At 36.3% G+C, this 26733-nt stretch overlaps 1 protein-coding gene across 3 annotated transcripts in view; it reads left to right on the forward strand.

The window, feature by feature from the left end:
- Window positions 1–26733, forward strand: part of RYR2 (ryanodine receptor 2 (cardiac)) — a 204261-nt gene that overhangs the window by 102740 nt on the left and 74788 nt on the right. For all 3 annotated transcript variants that reach the window (XM_008569233.1, XM_008569234.1, XM_008569235.1), the window contains 9 exons: window positions 5643–5813; window positions 6855–6914; window positions 9916–10050; window positions 13679–13791; window positions 16871–16967; window positions 18614–18717; window positions 20263–20314; window positions 24831–24884; window positions 26131–26154. In XM_008569233.1, the coding sequence (XP_008567455.1) occupies window positions 5643–5813; window positions 6855–6914; window positions 9916–10050; window positions 13679–13791; window positions 16871–16967; window positions 18614–18717; window positions 20263–20314; window positions 24831–24884; window positions 26131–26154 (810 nt within the window). The remainder of the gene's footprint in view (window positions 1–5642; window positions 5814–6854; window positions 6915–9915; window positions 10051–13678; window positions 13792–16870; window positions 16968–18613; window positions 18718–20262; window positions 20315–24830; window positions 24885–26130; window positions 26155–26733) is intronic.

Raw genomic sequence — 26733 nt, forward strand, 5'->3', positions numbered from 1 at the left:
ACAAAATTGCCAGTCAGCATTCTATATACATCACTAGCTGATATGTCTTAAAGAGTGAGTATTTTTGTACTTTGTGTGCCAGACATATGGAAGTCAAATTAATTAGCTGCATTGTTTAAAACCACCTGGATGAATTCCAGGTCCTCACACAGATTTTCGTTTTCTCTACCACTCATGTTGGGGAAGAGAGGAACTTTGTCTCAAAAGACTGAAATTCATGCCTTTATCTTTTGCATTACCACTAAATAAGAAAAATAAATGTGTTACATGTGGTAGCACACATAGTTTGCTGCCAAATGGCCAAAGATGCAAACTAGAGTGGTACTCTGGCCAAGGAAATCAGCCTCTTCTGACTCAAATTGTGGGACGAGAGCTGCTGTGGGAGGTGACCCCCTCCGTTCAACTCTACAGCCACCTGTTCCTCAGAACTGCTTTACTGGCTGTCACCAGGGCAGTAGAATAGCATCACTTGAAAGGCCTGGTCTTTTTTAGAGTTTTAAATGCCACACATTTGCACTGTAACATGTGAGCTAGAAGCTAATGCCAGCGGAAGCCTCGCCTTATGTAGAACATGTGTTGGACTGCTACAGGCTCTTGCTCCTTGTGAATGCTCTTGAGGCATACGCACAGATGACTTTTCTCCTCTCTGGGCTGACAGTAAACCTAAAGATTGGGGAGGTGCTATAATAAGAGGACAGATTTCACAGATGTTGTAAACTGAAAACTGTCAGTAAATTTTTCTGCTAAGGCAGCATGTTGTCAGTTTAGGCCAGTGTTGAGAAAGGCACAGAGGAAGGAAGGAAGAGGGTCCACACTTCCTTTGGGAGAATGACAGTGATTCCAGTGTATCCTCAAATGCAAGATGCATCAAAGGTCTTTAGAGCAGAGGTCTGTGTATCCCTGTACAGACATCCTTTTCCCTCTCTTCCATCATTCGAGTCCAGTGATTGTCAAAGTATTCTCTCAAAGCACTGCACAGCCTATGAACTATACTGAGGCTCCTGTAAACATGGACTAATGGTAGCATTTACTCCTACCGCACAAAAAAAAGAATTGAAAGTAATGGGTAGGATCATCTCCATTTTAACATTCACCCCACCCCCCAGATTTCTCAAAGTAAAAAATTTAACGTTTTTCTTAAACATATGACTACCAGCACTCTGAGACAAGACAGAAGATAATAGTAAGAAAATTTAAAAATTTAGAAATACTAAGTATGCTTATCTTCCTTGTTTAAATTTTTTTTTTGTTTTTGCCTGAACATGTGTTCGTAGTTTTGTATTACACAAGTGTCATAAACTTTTTTCCTAGAAATAATGTTTCTAGTTCAAACAATGGAGTCAATACTCTAATATTTTATATTGCTTTGGTAAAGGAATCCTGATGTCCATGTGTTTCAGCCTTTGGACAGACTTGTTGGCCATAGAAGCATAGTAACTACAAGTTTATCAGTATTACTGAGGGGCTCTGCTGAACCACAGGTGGCCTGAAGGACCTGAAAGTGGGATGTAGTCAGGGGATGAGTAACGTCTATCCCAAAAGCTGTGCTGTTCAGGCCTGGTTTCAAGAGCAAACAGCCAGATTGCCATTGGTATCGCATCTGAGGCCGAATGAGCAGAGAGCTGCTTCTCCTGCAATGCTGACAGCCAAGAGATGCAGAAAACCTCACGGATTCCTGTAGTAAGACCTCACATCATCTGCCTGAGGCAGCAAAACAGCAGACATACCCACCTCTCAGAGTCCTGAAGGAAAAACAAATTCCCTTTGAATGGGGGAGATTTAGACCAAATGCGCGTAGACACACAAGCCAGAGGACACATGGCCCCGTATCAGTCTACAGCCATTCACCCAAGCAGGGGATAATCACTATTTGTATGAGGCACCAGTCCCCAGATTAGAAGGGAATATAAAATCGAGTGAGACCAGCAGACCAGTTTAGAATATGGCAATCCAGGGTAGGGACCTCATTTTGACTTAAAGCAAAATGTGTGTAACTCTTGAGGCAGATAGAGGCCAGTGCACATAAAATTGGCAATAATGTTCTTAGAGGGAGAGTGACCACGTTTTTGCATGGACACCTGCTGTGCCTTTTGTAGGGACATAGGTCATAGTGGTGGTGACTGCAGCACGTGGCGTTGGTACTTGGATTCTGTTTGTCAGTGCACATGGGATGGACCTGTAGGTAGCACACCAGTGCTTTCCTTTCAGCGCAGCTTCTTTCTCTGCTCCCAGATGTGGTCTCGTAGCCCTAGGTTACTCCTACCTAGCAAGGCACTTGGTCCCTCCTCCTGCAGCCCAACTGTGACTTCTGTTACACTCTCCATTCTTTGAGAGCAGGGAACATATTTTGTTTACTTGGTAACTCTAAAGCTCAGTGCAGTACTTAGAGCCTAGTAGCTACTCAATATGGATAAGTTAAATTAAATTTTGACTTTTAAAATGTGGAATTTGGTCATTAATCTAGGCTTTTTTGTGTGTCTTATTTTACTTTGCTTTTACTGACTCACTGTTGCAGTGGTATAAATTATATAATGTCACCACATTGTATGGCTAGCATTGCTGACGTTTTTAATTTCATAACTTGTTTTTAAAACTTATACAGATAACATTTATTACAGATTTTCTGTTAATTTGTTGAAGTGAGGAAAAAATAATGGATTTTGCCTGTTGTGTTATAGAATTGTATCCTATTTTTAAAGATTTTATTTCCTGTTGAAATGTGACTAGCCTTGTGCATTTAAAGCTGAGTTCACTTTTATAATTAGTATATCTGAACTATAAAAAAAAATAAATACCTTTTGTATTTTTTGTAGGCTATTTCAGTCTAGGAATATTAGAAAATTATTTGTAAATTCTCATTGAAAGGCTAGGAGATAAGTACAACAAGTTAAAAATGTGTTTGTTTCCTGCTCTGGGTGTAGGAAGAAGTTTGGCTTTGAGAGGCAGATAAGCCGGGAGTGCCATCGCTGCCTCTTCATAACTGTGATACCATCACTAATCCCAAACCCATTCACATCAGCACAGTGTTTGCCATGTCACTCTCCTCAGTGGATGGTGATAAAGATCAAAATAATGTGTGTATAGTGTCTCACGGATTGTGAGCACCCAACACATTTTAACCAATATTATTGTAGTAATACAATGATAAAGTTAAAATACAGTTGAATATCTAACAATCATATGAATAATAAGTACTTAGAGACATTTTAGAGGCAGACATCGATAGGAGAGTCAAAGAAGATTTCATTGGGCAGTGAGGATTTGAATTCAGTATTGAAAAATGAATTGTTCCTAGCTGGGTCCTAAGGAGAGGTTGGAGGAGGCAGCTGGCATCCCATTTCATTTAATTATTCAGCAGAAGCTTGACAGTCTTAAGGAGAGTCTGCTTCATGCTTTCCTGCCTTTTTCCTGGTCATCTATTACATTTAAGAGTATTTTAGATGAAATTGTTAGAGTGATATTTGTGTTTGTGTGTGTGTGAGAGAGAGAGACAGAGATTGATTGATTTAGGAGAAGGCTCAGTTTACACACTTTGCTCCTTAAATGTGCCCAGATATTGGCCATGTTATTACATATTCATTCATATATGATCTAAATGTTAGGGAATATATTGAAGATTAAATATTTTGCAAATTCAGTAGCTTTAGTGGTTCTGCTTAAATTATTCAGCAGCTCTGTGGGCATGGCACAGTGCTTGGTTTTGAAAGTACAGAGGGACACAATAGGATTGGCCACTGCCCTAATGGACCTCCATAGTCTGGGGAGGAAACAGGCACTGCACAAACAAACAAACAAAACCAACCAATATATATACACAAGGATATTTGGTTGCTTGTAGATTTAATTTCTTCTTTGTACTAACCATAGGTTAGTTCCACCCATAAGTGTTTAAAGGTTTACTAACTTCTCTTTCTAGTTACAGATTTTCTGTGGGATAGAAAGCAAGATTATTGTTTGAGCATTATTAGGAATTCATTTGGCTAGTGCTTCTCAAAATTGAGCAATTTATAGTTGCCTTTAATGTTGAATTAAATTATTTTTAATAAAATCACTTATATTTATGAATGTCAAACCAGATATAAGTTCCTTTTACTTATACAACATAAAACCAGAAGAGCTATACAACTTAAAATCAAAGAAAATCACACCACCAAAGAAATTCAAGCCTTAATATATTGAGGAATGTTGTTTTGCTGAAACTAAGTTACCAGTATTGGAAAGAAGTATATTTGTATAATTTCTATCAGTTTGTTTAATTTTCAGGATGATGGTTCCTCATTTGGGTAATTATTTTTATTGTTTTAGTTATGTTTCCAGTTAAACAAAGAGCTCATTTAAACCACTGATTCATTACTTTTATGTGTTAATCAATTTAATAGTACAAATAAATATTATATTTTTTTCTTATAAACTTTTTAAGAATAATTTCTTACGTGTTGGTACATATAAAAATGGGATCCATGCAATAAGTACTTTCCACTGGAATGTAAATATGACTCTTATTGCTATAATTCAGAAAATTATAGGTTTGATATAACATATCAAAATATAATACATGTGCAATTATATATCATATTATAATATATTATACAATGCATGTTATATTATTAATATAATATAGAATCTACCATTACTATATGATGGCTCAGTTGTTTCCCTACTTTCACTATGCTGAAAACTTCTTTCCACATCATGTGAGTAAAGCAAATAATTTGTATATTAAATTATCTTTTGTTTTTTCTTAATAGCCAAGTCTATTACAATATGTCACTATCATGGAACTATGTTCCAAGTTTGAATTACTGCCACAAAAAAAATTCAACATTTTCAAAGAAGTGGATATAGGACAATTATTTTAATTTTGATATTAAAACATACTCTCTTAATAGAAATACTCAGAGAAAATTAGACTCCATCATCTGAGGTGATCCTGTGGCACCAGCATAAGCCTCAAAAAAATCACAAGAGAGCACTGAAGTGGCCTGGCACTATTCAGATCTAAGATGGTCATACAGATAATCCTGAATATTTATGAAACACTGATAAGTATATTGCTTCTGTTTCTGCTAGAGAGGGATTGAGGCTCTAGAGAAACAAGTTTGTAGTTTGCAAACTATATAAAAGGAAAATGTGTTTTGCAATAAAACAAAAGTTTTATATATAAAGTTTTTAATAAAAAGTTTTATATATACCATGTATATACACACACAGACACACCCAATATCTATGTATGTATATGTATTGCAAAGCAAGCATTTGTCAAAACAAAAATAATGCTTTGTTCATAAATATTTTTTGCTTGAGCATTGAAACTTAGAAAATATACAGTATCTGAAATTACCACAGGATTTTTTATATATTCATTTGCTTCCCTAAAATTACACTGTGCATTTTTCCTCTAAAAATTACGTGGAAATGCATACCAGTGAATTATAATGACCTAGGAATCTGAGTAGGACTTAAAATTAGCAAAAGATGCTAAGAAGGAAAGCGAAAAATTATTATCAGAACTAAGAACAGTAGGATTTTTCAAAAACAGGGAGCAGGCAAAAACAGGGGAGACGTAGCGACAGTCAAGTTAATGAAGATTCTGAATGTGAGAGAAGCAGGCACAGACCCCAGCGCTTCCCTCTGCTCCACAGGCAGCTGTTTCTGATCAGGAAAGGAAGAAGATAAGGCGCAAAGGGGACCGGTATTCCATGCAGACCTCTCTCATCGTGGCGGCTCTGAGGCGGCTGCTGCCCATTGGTTTGAACATCTGTGCCCCTGGGGACCAGGAGCTGATTGCTCTGGCCAAAAATCGATTGAGTCTGGTAAGTCTCCTTTACATCCTCGACCTCCAGAGTGGAGTGTTAGTCTCCTTTGTCTCACTGTTCTATGTCAATATTTTATCTGCACTAAATGTTTTATTAAGCAGTTTTTCTGACAGGCCCTAGCCTTCAAATACAAAGATTGCCTTTTTGGGGGGAGACCATTTCTTATTTCTAAGTTATGTTAATGATTCTGGGGCATATTTAGGAACCAAACCAAGAAGACACAAACAAATCTCTGGTAGTGAAAAAAAAAATGGATTTCATATGGACTCCTATAAAAGTTTATGATAAGTGTATTCACATTTATGAAGGGTTATTTTTCAATACTGGAAGTGTAATATTCGGTGCCAGTTTTGGTTAGATAGGTGTTGACTTTTAAATCAACAGCTCTTTTCCTTTGCAAGCATCAAGATTTAAGTTCTCAATATTTCTTTATGTCCCCTCTTTTTCCTCTTCATAGCTATGCAGATGAGAAAGCAATCTGTCAAAAATATACGTTGGAATTACTATTTATATTTATGGCAGTTGGAAGATATGTTTTCCCTACTTCCAGTCCCACAGAGAAGCACCTCTCTTTATATCCAGAGATTAACACCCTGAAATGAGTGAATTGAGGGGAGGTGGTGGCAGTTGTCTAGCGTTTGATTCTCAAATGTGTGCTCCCTGCTGTTCATAGATTTTAGAGGAAGTTACTAAGTGCTACAAATGACTTCGAGGAGATTTGGGACAGTGCTGGAGATAAACTTCTGTTTGAGCCCAAGGGAACATGCTTTTGGCCCTCTTCCTGTCATGGATTGGAAACTTAGTTCCACTGAGTCTTAATGCACTTACTGTGCAGTTAAAGTAGGTTTGCAGTCTGGCTTCAAGGTACAGCAATATTTGCAAATTATCTGAAGGAGAACACCCAGAATTTGTGGCATGTGTTCTGATAAAGATGTTTGTCAGACATATACCAGTTTGAAAGAGGTTTGCATTGTTTCTACTGACTTGTGACAGTTGATGCATTGTGAGTCATTTTAAGTAACATATATTTCTTGACAGAAAGACACTGAGGATGAAGTACGAGATATAATCCGCAGTAATATTCATTTACAAGGCAAGGTAAGCCAAATTTTATTCTAAAGCAGATTTAATATATCTTTAAATTTGTCAATCTCTCTTTAGAATAATACTAGAAATAAAGTTACTTTACCAATTAAGGTAGTGAAAATATATTATTTTAATCATTCATTTTCCTACTTGAAAATCCTTTGGTATTAAAAGCTCTAAAAATGATAAGTGGTGTATTTTTGAAGTAGATCACCAGAGATTGTCAAACTTTGAAAAAAAAATGTCACCAGTTGAAGTAAAGATTGCTTATATTCTTTGTGTAGCTGAGGGTCTTTGGGACTTGGAGATAGGTGTCCATAAGAAACTGAATTGAGTGGTCAGAAATTAAATATGTACATTTAAGACTTATTAGTATATGGTGGGAACGGTGAACTGCTGCAATAGGAATAAATGAGTTTACCCAAGAAGAGTAATATACCTTTAGAAGAAAAACATGGATGGAAGCCGGTATAACACCTACTTTTTAATGGTGGGTGAAAGAATTGTTAGAAATAGTTTTGCAGTCCAGTGATCATTTAGTATTATTTGGGAACTTTTTCATACCAGTGAATAAATTATTCATTTGTTTACAGAAACTGTTAGTAATTTAAGAAGTCTTACTATTACTTTAACTCAGCCTATTTGCTTCTGTTCTGGTGTCCCTTCTGAGGAACTTTTTAAAATTATGTAAATGTCTAAATGTCAGTAAGTAGTAATAGCTATATAACGTTTGCCTTTCTGGGTATTAAAATGTCTCTTTCCAAAGATCTAAACCATATTCTTTTTCTTTTAGCACTTTGGAGTATAATATGATAATGACAAGACATTCCTTTACAATATTCACAATGAACAAATATTTATTTATAGCAAATTTTATGTGAACTTTGATGTGTACTCAGTCATGCATTTAGTAATAACTCTTCCAGAGTAGGTGACTAATTCCTTTTAGAGTATGATCTCTTTTCAGATAGCAAAAAGATTTTGAACATTTAAAAAAATGTTCATAAATCTTCCAGTTGAACCTCCAGGGGAGAGCATACACTGCAAGTGTTTTCCCCCTTTAGGAAGAGACACTAGATGTTTTTACATACTTGGATGTTTGAGGGGATCATGTACCCCTGAAAGGGTCTTGGGGATCCTCAAGAGACCCCAGATTACACTTAGAGAACCATTGGTCTAGAATAACCACTACTGATGGGAATTGTTCACTACCTCTTAAGAAGGGATCTAGGTCAGTCCCAGGAAATGGTCAAATACAGGTGGTTATGACTTGGATAAGCAGGAAGAAATTCTTCCTTTATATCCTCGAGGTCACTTGTAGGATACTTTGGACAACTTAGATTATGTATTGAGGAGAGAGCAAGACAGAGGAGAGCAGAAAAGGAAACATTTATAGTCAGTATTTTACCTCTGAGTGAATGAGACCTGAAAATAAAGAGGTAATGAATATATGCTCATTTTGACATTTTATTCGATATTTTCTTATGCTAGAAGTTAGGCATGCATATTATGGAGATATACACACTTCCAAAAAAATGAATTCTTTTTTTTTCTAGCTCCTTCTTGAATATATTCTCTTAAAATTGTAGAGCTGGTCATCCTGAGGCTGGAGGAGTCATTTTATGTTAGAGAAAATAAAGATTATACTTTATTAAATGTATTTATTTATTAAATAGAAGTAAAAATGTAGATTAAAATCTAGAAGTACGAAGCACAGTCATCAGATGAAAAAAAAGTATATGGAGGAAAGTATTTTTATTTTCTCAATAGACAAATGATATTAATAAGTCATTCATGTACAAAGCTGTGTCTCTGTGTTTGCATCTAGATGCAAGTTATTTTTGACATTGCAAACTATGCCTTCTCTGACTGGGAGGTGTGGTCTTGTAGATGTTGTCCATTTACTTCGGCGTTATGACACTCAGTCTCCCACTTGTAATGGGGATTCCAAAGTGGAAGACAAAGATGAAAACATTGCATTGTCCATTTTTAGTGATGTGCTTATTCTTTATTATTTATCTGAAGTGAGTGCTCTGTCCCCTATGATGCTCATATTTGTCAGTTCCAAGGATTTATAATAATCTTTCTAAAAACATTAAGACTTCAGTTATATCTTTTACTAAGGAAATTTGACAATATTAAAAAGTAAAATGTGTACTCTTCCTTATGTTAAGGGTTTGATTTTATAGGCCTCCAGTGATCTGTATTATTCAGTGTGTTTATTTCAGGGAGACTAGGCTCGTTGTAGAGTCCCTATATTAAATGTGGTCCTATATAATTGCCTAAAAAGTAAACATGTAAATCTTTCAGTAGTTATACAGTGAATGGGGAAGAAAAAGAGAAAGGATTGTCTGATCTACTTCCTTTCCCTATCTCCAACCTTATCCTGGTTCCAACTTCACTTGTTTAGGGAAATCCTCACAACCACCAACAAAAGTTAAATCTTATGGTACCTTATATTTCTTATTAGTAGCCCACATCAAAATTGTAAGCATTTGTTTAATATTTGTCTTCCCCACCAGACAATAGATTTCGTAAGTATAGGGACGTTATTTGTCTTGCTCTCTACATTTTTTTTTAACTGTGTATATTTAAGGTGTTCAACATGATGCTGTAATATACATATATGAGAGACCTTCAAAAAGTTCATGGAAAGATTTGTATTATCTTTTAATTCTATTTTACACGATCCTTTTGAAGTACACTTGTATGCGATGAAACGATTACAGTAGTCAAGCAAATTAGTATATCCATCTCCTCATATAGTTACCTTTTTGTTGTGTGTGATAAGAGCACCTGGAATCTACTGTCTTAGCTAATGTCCAGTGCAGTGCAGTATGATTAAGTGTACTCCCCATGCTATGCATTAGAGCTCTGGACTTACTAATCTTATGTAACTGCAAGTTTGCATAGTGTTTTAACACTGTGCTATACTTAATACATAATTGTAGAGCAACTCTTCCCCTCTTGAGACTGTAATTTTGTATTTTATAAACATTTCTTTTTTCTGCAGTTAGAGGATCCTGCTATTAGATGGCAAATGGCTCTTTACAAAGATTTACCAAATAGGACCGAAGATACCTCGGATCCAGAGAAGACAGTAGAAAGAGTTTTGGATATAGCAAATGTGCTTTTTCATCTTGAACAGGTCAGACTTTGTGTTGATTCAATCATATTTGCCTTAACCACATAAAAATATTTTTAAAAGAGGATGTGTGTTAATGTATTAACTGCGACTGAAAGAACATGTGAATATATGTCAGGAGCAATTAATATCTAATAAACACAGTTTCCAAGTTTATAATTTGTGTAGCAATATGTAAATAATGTATTTTTGGAGGGAGATAAAGGCATTTGTTTTACTGTCTTTTTCAAAATATTTCTAAAATCATACAGACAATTAGGATTGCATACTTAACTCTAAATTATCTTAACAAAAATGTAGGAGTTACACCTGATTTCAAATATTTTATACTCACATCATTTTTTATTACTGCTTATAACAATGTGTTTGAGATATTGTATTATACTGGTTTAATATTTGAAGTGGTTTTTTGTGTGTGTGAATTGCTTAGCCTTTTCTTATATTAGAGATCTTTTTGAGCCAATTTTCTCCAAGATCAGGAACAAATTACATTTAGAGAAGAGTAATGCAGTGATATTAAAACCATGTGAGAAAAGTGTTTTTACATAATTTTTCAATTGTATCCTGTTTCATACTACTAAGCTCACTGTGTTTGATTTGCTTATTCATTACCTTTTCTCAAGAATTTCCCAAACAGTAATACTTGAAATATCAGCAGTCAGAGGGTTACATTTTAGTTAAAGGGATCTTTTGACTCAAGCAAAATCTTTGCAATACAGAAACATATTCTCTATTTCTCATGAAGTCCATTCAGCAAAATAACACCGGACTGAGGGAGTTCAGTGTGAACCTAAGGGGGTGATTGTCATTGGACTTTTATACACCTGACAGGTTATTTCATACTGAATGTAAAGTTATAATTTGCCCTATGTGACCTTTGCTACCTAAATGTTTTGAAGATTTTTTTTTAACTTTGTGCCTCATCTAGCCATATTTGAACATATTAACATAGTAATAATAAACATTTGCTTTGATTCCTATTTTGTATTATCTGTACTTCCACCCCTACCCTGGCCAGGTAAATAGCATAAGGATATTATTTAAAGCAATATCCTTTTAATTTCCTTCTTGCTTACTCAAATGCCCTCCAAATGCTAATAAATTCTCCATTGCCAGGCAATTTATTACTAAACTTGATGAGATTAAAGGAACTAGGATGCTCTTAGACCATATGGCTATTAACATGTGTTTACATTATCTAACACCTTGGACCTTAATATCTTGCCCTGAATACTAGCATAATATTTTCATGAGATATTAAATAAATGTAAATCATCATTAATCAGAAGATTACAAGACTTGAGGCAATGAAATTTTAAGTGATTTATATAAAGTCATAGAGTTCCATTTCCTTAATTATATATGTAATTAAGAAGATTATTAAATATTAATTAAATGGCTACTGGAAGACCATTTCTGGTAGCATTACTCTGTTATAAGTTTTTAATTCTTCCTGGTTTTCATACACATGGATTTGCTTGAATGAATTTTAAGTGCATTAAATGAAGCTTATTGAAATCTGATTATGTCTTATTATATTCATATATCATATATTCGATCGTAATGAATGATGACATTTCTAAAATGAGATTCATTTCACTAAGCATCCAGTTATGCCTTGGCCATTCAGTGAGTGCACTGCCATATGGCAGCATCACACTCAACGGGTACTGGTGAATGACAACTGTCCCTGGGCACAAGGGGCCCATGCTGTAGTAGAGAATAAACACATAAACAGGTAAATATGTAATGATACAGATGTGCTAGGATATAAAATGCACTGCAGGGTATGAAAGGAGTCCACACTTAATCTAGTTATAAAGCACAGGCACATGATCCCTGTGTAAATCTTAACGGAGAAGTAGGAATTATCTAGAAAGAGGTAAGGGGATCAGATTTTAGTTAAGAACAAGTATTCTTAAAAGTGTTAAGGATATGGCAGGGTTGTTTTATCATGACAGGAGGATTTCAGAGTAAAAAGAAATGAACAATTATCAAAGAATAGAAATCAGTGTGTAGAATTCAGGCCTTTAATACCGCATTCTAATGTTAATTTTACTGAGTCACAGAGTAGTTTGCAAAGGATATTTTAACTCATTAAAGTCATTGCAAAAACAGTAGGTGTACAGGAAGTACTTGTTGATTTAATTTATCTCAGGTATCAGCAACGTTTTAGATGTATATTCTGTATTGTACATCTGGCCATTTTTCTCATGAGAGTAGGGTCTCTCCTTTGAATTTCCTAATTCTCAAACTCTAGCCAAGCTAACACATCAGCACATCAAGACATCCAGAGTTACAGGTATGTCTTGGTGTTCACCTTTGGATCACAGATCTTACAGATAACTATTGACTTGACTTATGGGAAAGCCTATCATTCCAGGGTTTTCCTTGTGTAATGAAATGCTCTACCAAGGTAAACTTCATGATGGCAGGAATCTCTTCTGTCACGTTCACTACTGTATCTTCAATACCTAGGTATTTAATATATGTTTGTCGACTGTCAGCCATGATGAGCAGAATGCTGTGTTGCCATAAAAAGCTACCATTTGCAGTCTTGGATATCAAAACATAACTTTAAATTGAACAACACCACCCTTAATTCTGTTTTCACCTACAATGATAAGGCTCGACAATGATTCATGAGTGAACACACTCATCAAGTGGGCAGTTGTCAAAATGTTTACTGATCCCATGCAGGGAAAAATAAGTGATTTTGAATTAAACAAGTTGCTTTGTTAAAGTTTCAGGCATTGTCCCATTCATGTTTTGACCCTTTACTGAAAAGAATAATAAATTTGGTTTTACTTTTTTTAGCTAACATAACATTTTTATTTCTTCCAGAAATCTAAATGTGGGGGCCGGAGATTTTACAACCTGGGAAGTACAGTGCTCAATTGCCTAGACATTACTAATTAATTTAGAATCACATGTTGGGATTTTTTTCTTTCTAATAGTTATAATTAATCTCTTTTTCCTCTTGTAGTTCCAGACACCATTAGTTAACAAAATAGTTTGCTTGCATCATTTACCGTAACTTTTGAATTCTCATTTGTTCCTATCTAACAAAATAGATACATATTTTAACATTTTTGCAAAATTAAATTCTTTTACTCACTTCTAATACTGTGTTCACAAAGCGTTGTCATCTTCTGTTCATTCTGTTATGTTAAGGAACACTAGAATTTTCTTTAACTGTCTCTACTTTTGTTTACTGCTGTAGCTCTTATGATAAAGTTAGTTTCGATGGATACATAAATAAGAACGGGTAATTTTTTGTGTAGGCAGAAAATATGTTTAAGAACTATAAAGAACTGAAGAAAATTTTGCAAAATGACTTTATATAGAATAATTTTATATTTCTTTGATTCTAGAGAAAACATGGCTTCTGAAATACATACTATTGGGAAAATATGATATTTTTACTAAGGAAATTATGTAGCATTTGAAATTATCTCAAATTTGGCTTTGGGGAACTTTTAGACATGGACTTTCCCATAAGAATTTTAACGTACTTTTGGAATTGAAATTCCACATTTAGGTTACTTGAAAGGTACAGCTGTTTTCATACTGTATTTGCAAGGGTGGTTCGAGATGTAAATATTTATTTATTTGTGTCCTTCTACCTCAGGTGGAACATCCTCAGAGGTCTAAAAAGGCTGTTTGGCACAAACTCCTCTCTAAGCAGAGGAAGAGGGCAGTGGTCGCCTGCTTCCGGATGGCCCCCTTATATAATCTGCCAAGGTCAGAGTCTTCGTAATGTTTATAGTAGATTAAAGTGACTTTTTTCTAATAACTGATAGATGTCTAGAGTCTACCTGAACATGAGTGCAGTAGTCCAAGAGAAAGATGGAAGAGATCTATTGATTCTTCTGTGAAATACTCAACTTTGTTTTTCTTTGATATTTTTGAAGAACTGTGGTCTGCAATGTAATCTTTTTTTTTTTTTTTTTTTCCTTTTTGTCTTTTTTCATGACTGGTAACGGGATCGCAACCCTCGGTGTCGCATCCGCACCGCACTCAACCAGTGAGCGGACCGGTCTCTATATGGGATCCGAACCCTCAGTGGGAGCGCCGCCGTGCTCCCAAGCGCCTCACTCTACTGAGTGCGCCACCGGGCCGGCCCATGTAATGTAATCTTTAAATGACTTTTATATACTGAAGAATATCTGCTCATACACAAGGGTCTTCAAAAAGTTCACGGAGGGAACTTTTAATTTTATTTTTCCATGAACTTTTTGAAGTACCCTCGTATGTGAGGCAAGATAAGGTAATTAGGAATTCGTTCTCTGGAGTCCACCTGCCTTGATTTGAGTCCTGGCATCTCAGCTTTTGTGCTGTATGACGTCGGTCAAGTTACTTACATGACTTTATCACAGTTTTCTCATCTGTAGCATAATAGGACCTGCCTCATGGAGTTGTTCAGATGACTTAATGGGTTGATGTATACAGAGTGCTTAGAAGTGAGCTTGTTAAAATAAATATTAGTCATTATTGTTTTGTAATTATTAGCATTTGGGGAAAAGAACTGTCATGGTAGTGACTTATGGGAATACTGTAAATACGTTTTTACAGACCCGTCAACCTTCCGTTAGCGGCATTGCAGGCACCCTTGTTAACAGACAAGTAACCTGGTAGAGCCAAGCCTGGCTTCGTGGCCCGGGGTACCATTGCAGCCTTCTTGGGGTTCTCCTAAGAAGCTGCGCTTCTTCCCACTCTGAACTTTACACAAGTCGCATCACACTTAATTCTGGTAAACAGGACTCAGCTCAGCTACGTCTCTTTTTTGGAACATCTCTGACCAAGCCATGCCCTCTACTCCTTGCAAGTCGAATGCTTCTTCCTATTTGTTTTCAGGGCATATTTACATACGGCAGTCCCCCTTATCTGTGGAGGGCCCGTTCTGAAACCCCCCGTGGATGCCTGAAACCGCAGAAGCACCAAATTCTCTATTTACTATGTTTTTTTTTCTATATGTACATATCCATGATAAAGTTTAATTTATAAATTAGGCACAGAAAGAGATTAACAGCAATAACTAATAATAAACTAGACCAGTAATAACAGTAAGCCTGCCAGTATCACTATCATTGTGATTTGGGGCCATTATTAGGTCAAATAAGGGTTACTTGAACACAAGCACCATGACAGTCGATCTGATCACTGAGATGGCTACACCTGCTATTAATGGACAGGGAGCATAGACAGTGTGGATCCACAGAACAAAGGGGTGATTCATGCCCTGCACCGTATGGAGCAGGACGGCTTGAGATTTCTTCATGCCCTTCAGAACAGCGCGCAATGAAAAACTTATGAATTATTTCTGGAATTTTCCATTTAATATTTCGGACTGCAGTCGACCATGGGTGAATGAAACCCTGGAAAGCAACAATATGGGAAAAGGGGTACTGCTGTACCTCTAGTTGTGACACTTGTCTGCAGTATTGGGGCTCTTTGTCTCTCTGATTCAGACATTGAGATCCTTTAGAGTTTTATTCAATTTTATGTCTTCAGCACCTAGAACGGTGACTGGTATACTCAGTAAGTGTTGAATGAATGTGTAACATAAGGCAGACAAAACAAAAAACAGACAAAACGTCCCACTTTCGCCTTGTGCTGAGACAGTTGGATTCCTTGCCATCATGTTACACTCACTGAGTCTAGAATAGACGGCCACCTCTTTATGCCATGTTCCTTGCCACACGATCAAGTTGATGGCAGCAGAGTCTGAGCTAGTTTCTACAATGTCACAGAGTTTGCTGTTTCACTCTCTCTGATATGCCGTTTTTAAACCCTTATTCCAATGGTTCTCCAACCTGTACACTTAAATACATTTAAGAAATATCCAGGCCTCAACTTACTGAATTAGAGTGTCTGTGAGGGCCTGGCACGTATGCTGTCCAAAACCTATCGAGTGACCCTGGTGTACCATGTGGTTGAGCATGTTATTCGGTGTGCCTCTCTCATGGACGGGGGTTTACAGTGATTTCTAAGAAGTTCCACCTGCATTGTTAGTTCAAGGCCCTTCATAACCTATTATGTCTCATGACCCCATAACCCACTTTTACTCTCATGAAGCTCAGCTTCCCATCCTACAATGGCACCTTCTCATTCTGTCACCTCTGATACTCTCTTATGGTGTTCTTTTATTGTCATGACATTATTTGGTCCTTTCTTATATCAACATCTCATCCACATCTCTCATTAACTTCATGATGAGTTACACTGATTTTTCTAGTCTTCACTAGTCTTCTTTTATTTCATAGCTGGCTATTTATTATCAGAATTCCAGGATTTAATCTTTGGATTTGTACTTCCATAAAGTTCACTTAATATGGTTTGCTTTGGAATCCTCAGGGCTGGTTTCCAATGTTAACTTGAACACAACTAATTCTTCTATCAACACTTATTACTTTGTCTATCAAGAGCTACTTTTTGTGATATTAACTATCATTTAATCAGCATCTATCCACTGTGCTTTTACAACCTTTGTCTCGTCTTGAGTCTTACAAAACTGAAGTGTAGATAGGGTTATCCTAGTTTTATAAATGAGAAAAATGAAAGTTGGGAAGGTTGAATAACGTGACAGGGTTACAAAGCTCAAAACGGCTGAGCCAGGATGTAAATCCAAGTCAGTGTGTTATCTGAGAAACCTGATTCTGTTCACTACAAAATGTTGCCTCTCGAGAGGAGAATCAAGAATAGGAAGTTTATTTTTATTTTTATTTTTTAGTGCAGATAATCCAGTAATAAAATGTTATTGAATACCTTTTTAATTTATTTTTTAAAAATCTCTTTATTTGAAATTGTGCTTATCTTTCAGGCATCGGGCTGTCAATCTCTTTCTTCAGGGATATGAAAAATCTTGGATTGAAACAGAAGAGCATTACTTTGAAGATAAACTAATAGAAGATTTAGCAGTAGGTTTTTAATGGAGTTAAAAGATGATAGAGGGTTTGGGTGTGGTGGAACATTGTGTGAGCCGTCGTCATATGTGTATCCGTCTTAGGAAAGTTTTTAATGTCAGTCGTTATATTGCATTCAGTGTTTACAGAAAAATTCACTCTTCATATTTGCAAGAGATCAACATCAGAACTTAGGATGAGTAATACAGGTTAGTTATTAACAATCATGATTCAGTTATTCTTTTAAATTCTTCCTCAAAGCTCCTTTAAACACCTCAGAGCCAGGACAAACAGTAAAAGGCTGAACTGTAAATAAGTCAAAGGTTAACAAAAGCTGGTGGAAAGTTGCTGGTTTTTAAAAACGCATGGGGCAGAGGATGCTAGACTGGATACAAGGAGAGGAGGAAGTTGTGGTAAATACATGGATGACAAGTAGGGTTTTCTTCCAGTGGTGCTGATAGAGAGGCATGGGCTATAGAGAAGGCCGCCCATAGGGGAGCAAGCATCATAGTCTTCTGTAGGTCATGGACCTGTTGAAAAGCCTAACAAAAGTCATCTCCTCAAGAGAATTTACAAGCATATAGTTCCACAGAGTTTTGCAGACTAGTCAAAGGCTTCATCATTTCCAAGTTACAGACAGCTTGTCTGAAAGTTATTGTTTTTAGCTCACAAAGAATCAGGGAATATAATGGATAAACTAATCCAGTTCTTAAAAGCCTAACCCTGACTGCCCCATATTTTTTAAGTGAATTTGATTTGTCTTTAGAATCAAAACAACCATAGAATATTTGGGTACCTGAAGAAATTTGACTAGTACCCACATCATTAAACCTTAAATCCAGGAGAGAACATTATTCATGTAAAGAAAAAAATTAGCCCGATTGGGTAAGTCGGTGGAGGTATAAATTCATTAAATCATTCACCAAAATCAGGGTTAATTAATTCTGCAGTCAATAAAAATGCTTAATAACTTTTCTAATTGTTAAAGTTCCATCCAATAGTAAATACTTATTTTTTAAGTTTAAAAAGTAACAAAGTGAGAAATAAATGTGTAGGTGGTTCAAGCACTAACTCGTTTAGTGTTCTTTGCCTATTATTTTTGTGTAGGCAAAGAAATGTGTCATTTGGTAATCAGGTTGCATTGTTATGTGGACTAAATTTTCATTCTTGGAGTGACAGCATTTATTGCAAATCTTTATAAATCCGGTCTTCACTAAAGCTGAAATCTATGTAGCAAATACTCTTTCAGTTAGTTATGAATCTGCTTATAAGTAGGAGCAGTCAGAATTTTTAAATTATGTAAGTCATTCTTGCCCATACTGTTTTTTGGTCAAATTATTAAATATCTCTGTTTTAAGTGCATAGTTTTACATTGTTAATTATGTACCCACACACATATATATCACATTATGTTACCTATATTACATTATATATTATATATATGCACAACACATACACATGCATACATATATATACACATACACACATGCAACATGTATAATGCATGTAAAATGCACATACACAGACACACACACATCCATGCCATAGAAGGAATAGAAGGGCTTTCTTTTTATTCTCTGTTCTTATCCGTCCTGTTGCTCCTAGATTTAAGTGAACAGTTCTTTCAAAAGTGAAATTTTATAAATTTTATTTTTTTGTAGAAACCTGGGGCCAAACCTCCAGAAGAAGATGAAGGCACTAAGAGAGTGGATCCTCTGCATCAGCTGATCCTTCTCTTTAGTCGAACGGCTTTAACAGAGAAATGGTATGGTTGGGAGGGGTCCTACAAGACCTAGGAGGAACAAATAATCCCATGTCCGAGTATTCTGTGTGTCCTGTATTCATGTTTCAATTTCATCTTGCTCTTGTTAGGAGAGAGAGAGAGTTGTTTGGAGATGACCAGTCTGGCATACACCTGCAGATCAGCACTCATCCAATTTCAGGCTTTAATTCTTACCTCTGAGTTCTAGCTTTTCTTAACAAACGTTGTAATTAGCTGCTTTAGTTGATTCTGATTCTTCTTATAAAATGTTGTTTCTCTTTATCACAAATAGCTGTTATAAATAACATTTTAAAAACCCAAAGCAAATTCTAGTGCCAAAAATGTAGGGAAACCCATACTCAAGGTTTCCTGGGTTGATTGTCTCCATTGAGAAGTCTCATGAGACCTTTAGGGGCTGGAGGAGCCATCATCTTAACTTGGAAGTATCTCTGAGGTCTACTTTAAAGGTATTGCACACTTTTCTTGCCTTCTGCAGTCTTAGTCATATGAATTCACCAAAACTACAAAGGACAAACATCTATGGAGTTAAATAAAAAATGCACTCTTAGTCCTAATGATCAAAATGTGCTGAGTATCTACCCATTTCAAGGGGGCACTGCATAGATGGGCTTTGTAGATGAGGCATTGCAGAGGTTATAGAACCTTCATCTGCTTCCCTGCCATGTGAAAGAAATCCTACTTTACCCCAGGCTTCACCTGTTCTCTGCAGATCCTGGGAGATAATTTAATAATCAATCCATAGCAACATGAGTCTTCTCAGAAGTCCTAAAGAGTTCATTTGACCCCTTTGCATGCCATAATAATGTACATTTCTCCCTCTTAGCTAATGAGATCCATCCTCTCTCTATTTCTCTCTCTCTTATTATTTCCTAACTAACAACATCATCTCATCCCTAAGCATAGAACAGCTCTCTGTCTGGCATTGTCAGGTAATGAGGTATTTCTCATAAGTGAATTTTTCTCATGGTTGGATTTTAAAACCGCTAAAATAAATTTGCAAATTTTAGGGGTTTTTTTTCATAGAAACTTTTTTTTCAAGTATTAATGGTTTCCATACTTCTTTGAGAGTTAAAAATGTATTTTATCCTTTCTTAAATTTTAAGAATCATCGTTATGACCATCTCATTTTTTAACTGCAATATGGTAATTTGACAAGTCTTTCCATCCAATGTCAAATATCACTTCTGCTGTCAAAAGCCCCTACTTCATTTAAATTTGCTTGTTTCAAGTTTTGTAGTCTGAAGAAAAGTAATTACATTTGTGTGTAAATCAATATGCCATTTGTTTTGTGAGATTTGAAGGCCTCTCCTGTAAGGTAAGGTGCGAAAACTATTTAGGATGAGTTCTTTGCTTTCTGATTCTACGATATTTCTGAATGATTATTATTTCCTAAGTTTTGTGTTTTTGTAACTTTAAAAAGGCATACTTGTTAGAAAAAAACAAAGGTTATTTTACACAATGATGGTTTGTTTGCATGTGACTAGCCTTCTGCTTAAAAGTTGATGGTTTTTTTCTTGTTTTCCATAGCAAACTGGAGGAAGATTTTTTATATATGGCTTATGCAGATATTATGGCAAAGGTGAATAAATCTTTTTCCAAATTGTAATGTTTAATTTTAATAAAGGGAAAATCATTTTCATCTTATGAAGGATAAGAATCTATGTATTTCTGGATTAAAACTTTTTTAATATTGTTAATCTTAGAAATATAAGGGGCATTAATCTCAACTTTCCACTTGTTTTTGGATTTTTGGGGGGAGAGTTTGGTGGCTGGATGGTACAGGGATCCTAACTCTTGACCTTGGTGTTGTAACACCACACTCTAACCACCCAAGCTAACTGGCCAGCCCTCAACTTACCACTTGTTGCGTGAATCTCTGCTGTAGCTTCAGGTAATCATTAATTCCTGCTTTAACATTGTGTTTATGGACAGTACACTAATTTTTCAAACATTCATTCATTCAACAAATATTTGCTGGGCATCAAGGTATTGGAGATAACATGATAAGTAGGAAAGAAACATATACACCATGCCTTCTTGCTGTTTATCATCTGATGGGGAAGACAAAATTTAAACAAATGATTGTAGAAAAACTGAACTATTAGAGTATTGGGAACATGTTACATAGCCTTGTAGTGAGGGCTGCATAAGGAAGTCCTTGACTGTTCAACTCATTGTTGAACAGTGAGTTGGCCATGCAAAAACAGTAACAGCTAGCATTCACTGGGTGTTTATTTCATTTGCTCCTCTCTACAAGAGGATGAATAAGGGGATGAGTATAAATGAGGAGTCGAAGTTTCTCTGAGACTTCTGACTTGAGTACTATATACTGAGATATGAGCAGCAGAATAATTGTAGGTCCAAAGTGAGGTAGGAAGGTGACAAATTAAATCCTGGGCATGGTAAAGGTGCCCGTGAGACATCTAAGTGGAGATGTCAAACATGCGATTGGACATTCATGGCTGACATTCAGTACCTCGGGTGAGGCTTATGAGTACAGATTTGGGATTCATCAACATTAGATGGCAATTGAAGCCATAGTGGTGGGTGATCTCACCCAGGAAGAGAAGGCAGCATTAGAAGAGAAGTCCTAGGACCGAGCCCATAAGGTCACAGAAATTTAGGAGATGGTTAAAAGAAAAGGAGCCCACCCTTGCTTGATTTCTCAGAATGTCTCTCGACTATCCATCATCCCTCCTGAACTGTCTGGAGCTGCTTTCTCCTAATGGAGTGGTTTTACCTGTTTAAACAAGGTAACCATGTGGAAGTATCTAGAATGATATCATCACAAATTGAGCACTCAATAATGTTTCCACACTTTTGAGTTTCCTGCTGAGGAAACCTTTTCCTCCTCCTCTTCCTCCTTTCTTACTAACTTTTTGAAATATTTAAGATACACATTTAGTTATGCCAAGTGCTCTGTTCTTTGTCGGTTAAAATTATAAAATGCCAAGGACACTTTCCTATGAGATTTCTCTTCCTTTTATCTCACCCGTTACCTTTCTCTTAGATTTAAATCCATATTGAAAGCTTCTGTTTCTGCTTCCTTGGTCTTCTGAGGAGTTACACAATCAGAAAGGCAACTGAAGAAAGTATGAAATATTGTTCTTTTGCAGAACGAAATTTCCAGCAAATACTGGCAAAGTGAAGTGTCCTATTTACTGCTTTATGTATTCTTATTGCCGGTTTTGAGTTTTGTTTTAGATACCTGAATGGGCTGAAGTATCCTCTGTTTTCTTTTTTTCTTCTAAATTCTCTATTCCATACTTTTGCTCTTTTATGTGTGGATCTTATTTATCTTTTTCTTCCTGGCATATGGTATGGCTCTTCCTTGCCTAGTATTTAGCATTCTGATTCAGAAAGCCAAATCCTGTGTTGCAGAACTCTTTAATATAACTCCCTTATTACTTAGCATTATTAGGTATATTTTATGGATGCAATTTGCTATTGAAGAATGTATGTCTAGTGCCTGTAAATCCTTCTGTTTCAGTCCAGTACATTAAAAAGTTGCTAGAGACCTGATATAGTTTTCTTATGGTCCCAGCATACCCTCATGCCAATCAGTAGAGATTTAAAGTAGTTTATGGATTTGCTTAATTCTGTCATGTATATATATACTCCAAGTACATTTAGGCTTAATAGTTTTAAAAAGTCACAGATTTTAAACTTATTAAAAGAAAATTTCATTAAATTTTTCTAGGAGGACTAAAAAAAAACAGTTTAAAATATTTTATTTCAAAATACTTTTCCTTAAAAGATATTTCTCAGCCAGCATTCTAAATGCACCATTCCTTTGTACAAAAGCAAACATGTCATATGAATTTTATAGCTTAAAAGCATGTCATTATAATCCCAAATAACAACTTTTCTGAATGTATTCTTCATCTCAAACCTTGTTCCTCTCCTGTATTTCTGAATGTCATGAAACTTAAAGGAGACGATGATGTATTTGAGAAAACTTAAAACTTCATATCCTTTAGAGACGTTTAATATTAGTATTCTAATTTGCTTATTATCTGATAAAATCCCAATACTTTTCACTCCTACTTACTAATGCTAAATACTAATTAATTTTACATTAATTTTAATGGGAAACGTTGGAATAGGTAATCTTGAAGAACAGGAAAGCCAAAATTCCTCAGTATTTGACATTAGATGTACAGTATTTACAGAGGCTGCAGATCTGCCTTCCAGATCTGGTTTGCTGCAGTTCTCTTGTGTTCTTATTTTCAAACTTCCGGCTTAACTGAGGACACAGAACGCAGGGTAACATTGACACATAGTGGAAAATGTCCTGCTTTCTGAATGAATCATTAACGTCTTTGTTTTTATGGTGAAACGATGCTGTTTAGCACCTTGACCACATAATGAAATTGTCACAGGTCTGTGTCCCCACCTTTATTTCCTCCATGTTCACACGCCGATTATTCTAAATGGAAAGGGTGGTGCTCAGCACATATTTGTTGAATGAATGAATGTGACCAATCTTTTACAGTGTATCACTGAGTGGGCGAGAGAGTCACTCTTTGTACCCTCCACCCGGTCCCTCCTTCATCTCCATATCCAGAGCACTGTGATTCACTGAATTAACAGTTTTTGTCCAATTTGTAACATATTTCACCATTTGCCCCCATACACCTCACTGATAGACTGAGTGCCTACCAAACACGGAAACTGACTTGGAAGGGTTGGAACAATCTAACCTGGAAGAGCTGCAGGTTTCTTCCCACCACAGGTGTTTGTTAATGAACAGCTTCCTTTGGTCACCATTATATTCCTAATTCCAAACCATAGTAACAGCAGCTGAGACTTACTAAAAGCTCATTATTTTTTCAGAAACTTTTTCTAAGTGGCATATAATTTACATTTATATCAGCTCATGTGATTCAAGAACCTGGCTACTCTTTTTCTCAGTTCCTTTTTAATATAAGAAAACTGAGGCGGGCCGGCCCGGTGGCGCACTGGATAGTGCGCCGCTTGGGAAGCGCGGCGGCGCTCCCGTCCAAGGGTTCGGATCCCAGATGCAGACCGGTTCCCGCTCGCTGGCTGAGCGAGGCACGGGAGCAACACCGAGGGTTGCAATCCCGTTGCCAGTCCCCGGTCCGGTGTTGCAATCCCGTTGCCAGTCCCCGGTCCGGTGTTGCAATCCCGTTGCCAGTCCCCGGTCCGGTGTTGCAATCCCGTTGCCAGTCCCCGGTCCGGTGTTGCAATCCCGTTGCCAGTCCCCGGTCCGGTACGGGGGCAACACTGAAGGTTGCGATCCGTTGCCGGACACGGAAAAAGACAAAAGACAAAAAAAAAAAAAAAAAAAGAAAAGAAAACTGAGGCACAGAGAGAAGGAACTTGCCCAAGCCTGGACAGCTAGTAACCTTTAGAGTCAGGATTTGAACCAGGAACTCTGCCTCTGAGCCCATATTCCTATAGCCGTCATACCCCTTTGCTTCCTTAGCAAACAAAAGTTTCAGCTATGGGAATAAGATAAATATGGCATAGAGCAACTTCTTTATCATTTCTGGAAAAATAACCCCCAAATATTGGAATAGTAAGTTTTATCATTTTTATGTATAAAGAATAATATTAGTAGCAGTAAGAATTTCACTTTTATTCTTTTTGGACCAAATACAATAAAAAATGAACTTAAAAAAAAGAAGGATTACAAGATTCATTTTAATTAATGGACACTGCTTTCCATTAATATTAATTCATGGTTATTGCACGTTCCCGTATTCGTGTGTTGTAATGGCAGCATAAAGAAAGGAAACAAGAACCTTGTCTAAGGTTTGCAATTTGGTTTGAACGAGGCAAATGCACAAATAAGTAATATGTACAGTATGATATGGACCTCATAATTATCTCTATGTTATGGATAAAATAGGTAATTTAATATTTTAATTTTGTAAAAGCACAATATATATAATTTCCTTTTGGGTCATGAATTCATTGATCCTGTCATGTAAGTTTATCATATCTAATATACATTTGTAAACAATGTTGGTGATAATTTAATGCAAATGATCTGGTGTTCTGTGTTAAATCATTCTTTTGTACTTTCTGCCTCACGTATTCCTGTCCACTTTGTTTTTCACATGTATCAGAGTTGTCATGATGAGGAAGATGATGATGGTGAAGAAGAGGTGAAGAGTTTTGAAGTAAGATCAGTCTTTCTACATTGGCCTTTTTTCTAGTTTGAAGCATTGTTTCATAGCTTATAACTGACATTTATGTTTCTTGCTTCATGGCTTATTGCAGCTTATTGTGTCAAGGAACTGCATGTCAGAGCTCAATGGACAAACCTGAGTCCTAACATTTGCTGGAGTTAAGACCAAGGAACATAGACTAGTTACGTAATAACAGAAAGCCCATATGTTCGGAATGAGTGTTCCTGAGACCCTCAGAGATGAGACTCCTTCCAGTTGCTCTCATCTCAGTGACGTCGTGGTCTGGAATTTTCAACAGACACATGAGGGAAATATTTATTGAAGAGCAACATGGCATCAAGTTTTTAATTAAACCCTTGGTTTGGTATTTTTTCCTGAATTGAAGTCTTAAAGATTTGGCCTCTTTTGACTTCTGCCCAATTAGGTCACTCATTCCGTGTACATATGCAAATGGTGGCACAGGATGCAGTTTGCTTGCATGAGGTAGGAGTATATATATTCTAGGACTATGCTCGTTTTATGATTATTTTCTCAAATATTCTCAGCTTTTGAATATCCCATATAGTTTTAAATGCTGCTTAATATTAATTAGCAGGAAGGAAAGGTAATATTATTTTCCATCTTTGCTTATACTGTACTTTTCCTTTTGACAAGAAAATCTAGTTGTTGCTAACCACCACTCTTCTTATTTATGGTTTCCTTTTAAGTAATTTATTTATTTAGAATTTTCAAACAGAAATTAAGGGAAGGAAATAGAGATAAGGTTCTTTTTTTACGTACTAATTTACATGTCTGGACTTTGAGATAGAAGTCTGGAAATATATCAGTAGCCAGCAATGAGTCTTTAATTAAGGTGAACCCATGAAAACCCGTAGCCAAGTTTCGCACTTAGAGTGAGTGGTGCTCTCCTAGGGACAATTCAATAGGAGCATCTCTGCGGCACTGAAGTCAAGGTGTAGAAAATATAAAAACAGTCTAGTTCAAGAATAACCTGTGACTATTGCTGGCTGACAAAATGCCGTAGACTAATTCCATATATGACACTATAATCTTTTCTAATATATGTGTACTCTATTCTTAAGTCCATCTTTATTGATAAGAAATTTGGGTAAATTAGAATGAGCTGTGAGCAGCACATACTACTGGTTTTCTGAAGTGCACACCATTTATGGTCTGTCGGTGTCTTCAAAGCAATTGTTTATCGCTGTTTTGCTTCTTGTCCTCGCCCTTCCTTAAGGTCACAGGATCCCAACGCAGCAAGGTAAAGCTATATATATGTGTGTATTTGTCTGGGTCTGAGTTTCGGTTTCTTGTGACATTTACCTTTGTTAGACCCAACATCTTGGACTCTTTTGTAATAAGAGTTCTTGGAAAATCTTTCTGCAAGCTTATAGCTCCAAAGCAATGGGTCTCTTCAGTATCTTCTTGCAGTTTAAATGACTCACAATTTGAAAGTTTATCCTCCGTGTTAACTTTGAGCTGCATACTGTGCTGGGGTAAAGGCGTCCAGCCCTTCAGGTGATAAGCTTTTAGCTAGAGACTTATTTTCACTGCAGCGTTCTGGCTTCATCCCTCTTGATGTTTTTTTTTTTTTTTTTTTTTTTTTTTTTTTTTTTTTTTTTAAACCAGTCTCGGTACTTGAAAACAGAAATTATAAATAGTATTGCTGGTGAGATTGGAAAGAAGTCTGCTTTTCCACTGTGCCATTAGTTCAGTTAGTCACTGTAGATTATGTTCTGTGACGTCAGTGTTGATTTTGATCTTTCATTAAAGGGAGGAACTAGAGGACTATTAATATATTGAACAGCTGAATACTTGGAAAATTTGCTAGGATAAAACA

The sequence above is a fragment of the Galeopterus variegatus genome, unplaced genomic scaffold (genome assembly GCF_000696425.1).
Source record: "Galeopterus variegatus unplaced genomic scaffold, G_variegatus-3.0.2 Scaffold482, whole genome shotgun sequence".
Classification (NCBI taxonomy): Eukaryota; Metazoa; Chordata; class Mammalia; order Dermoptera; family Cynocephalidae; genus Galeopterus; species Galeopterus variegatus.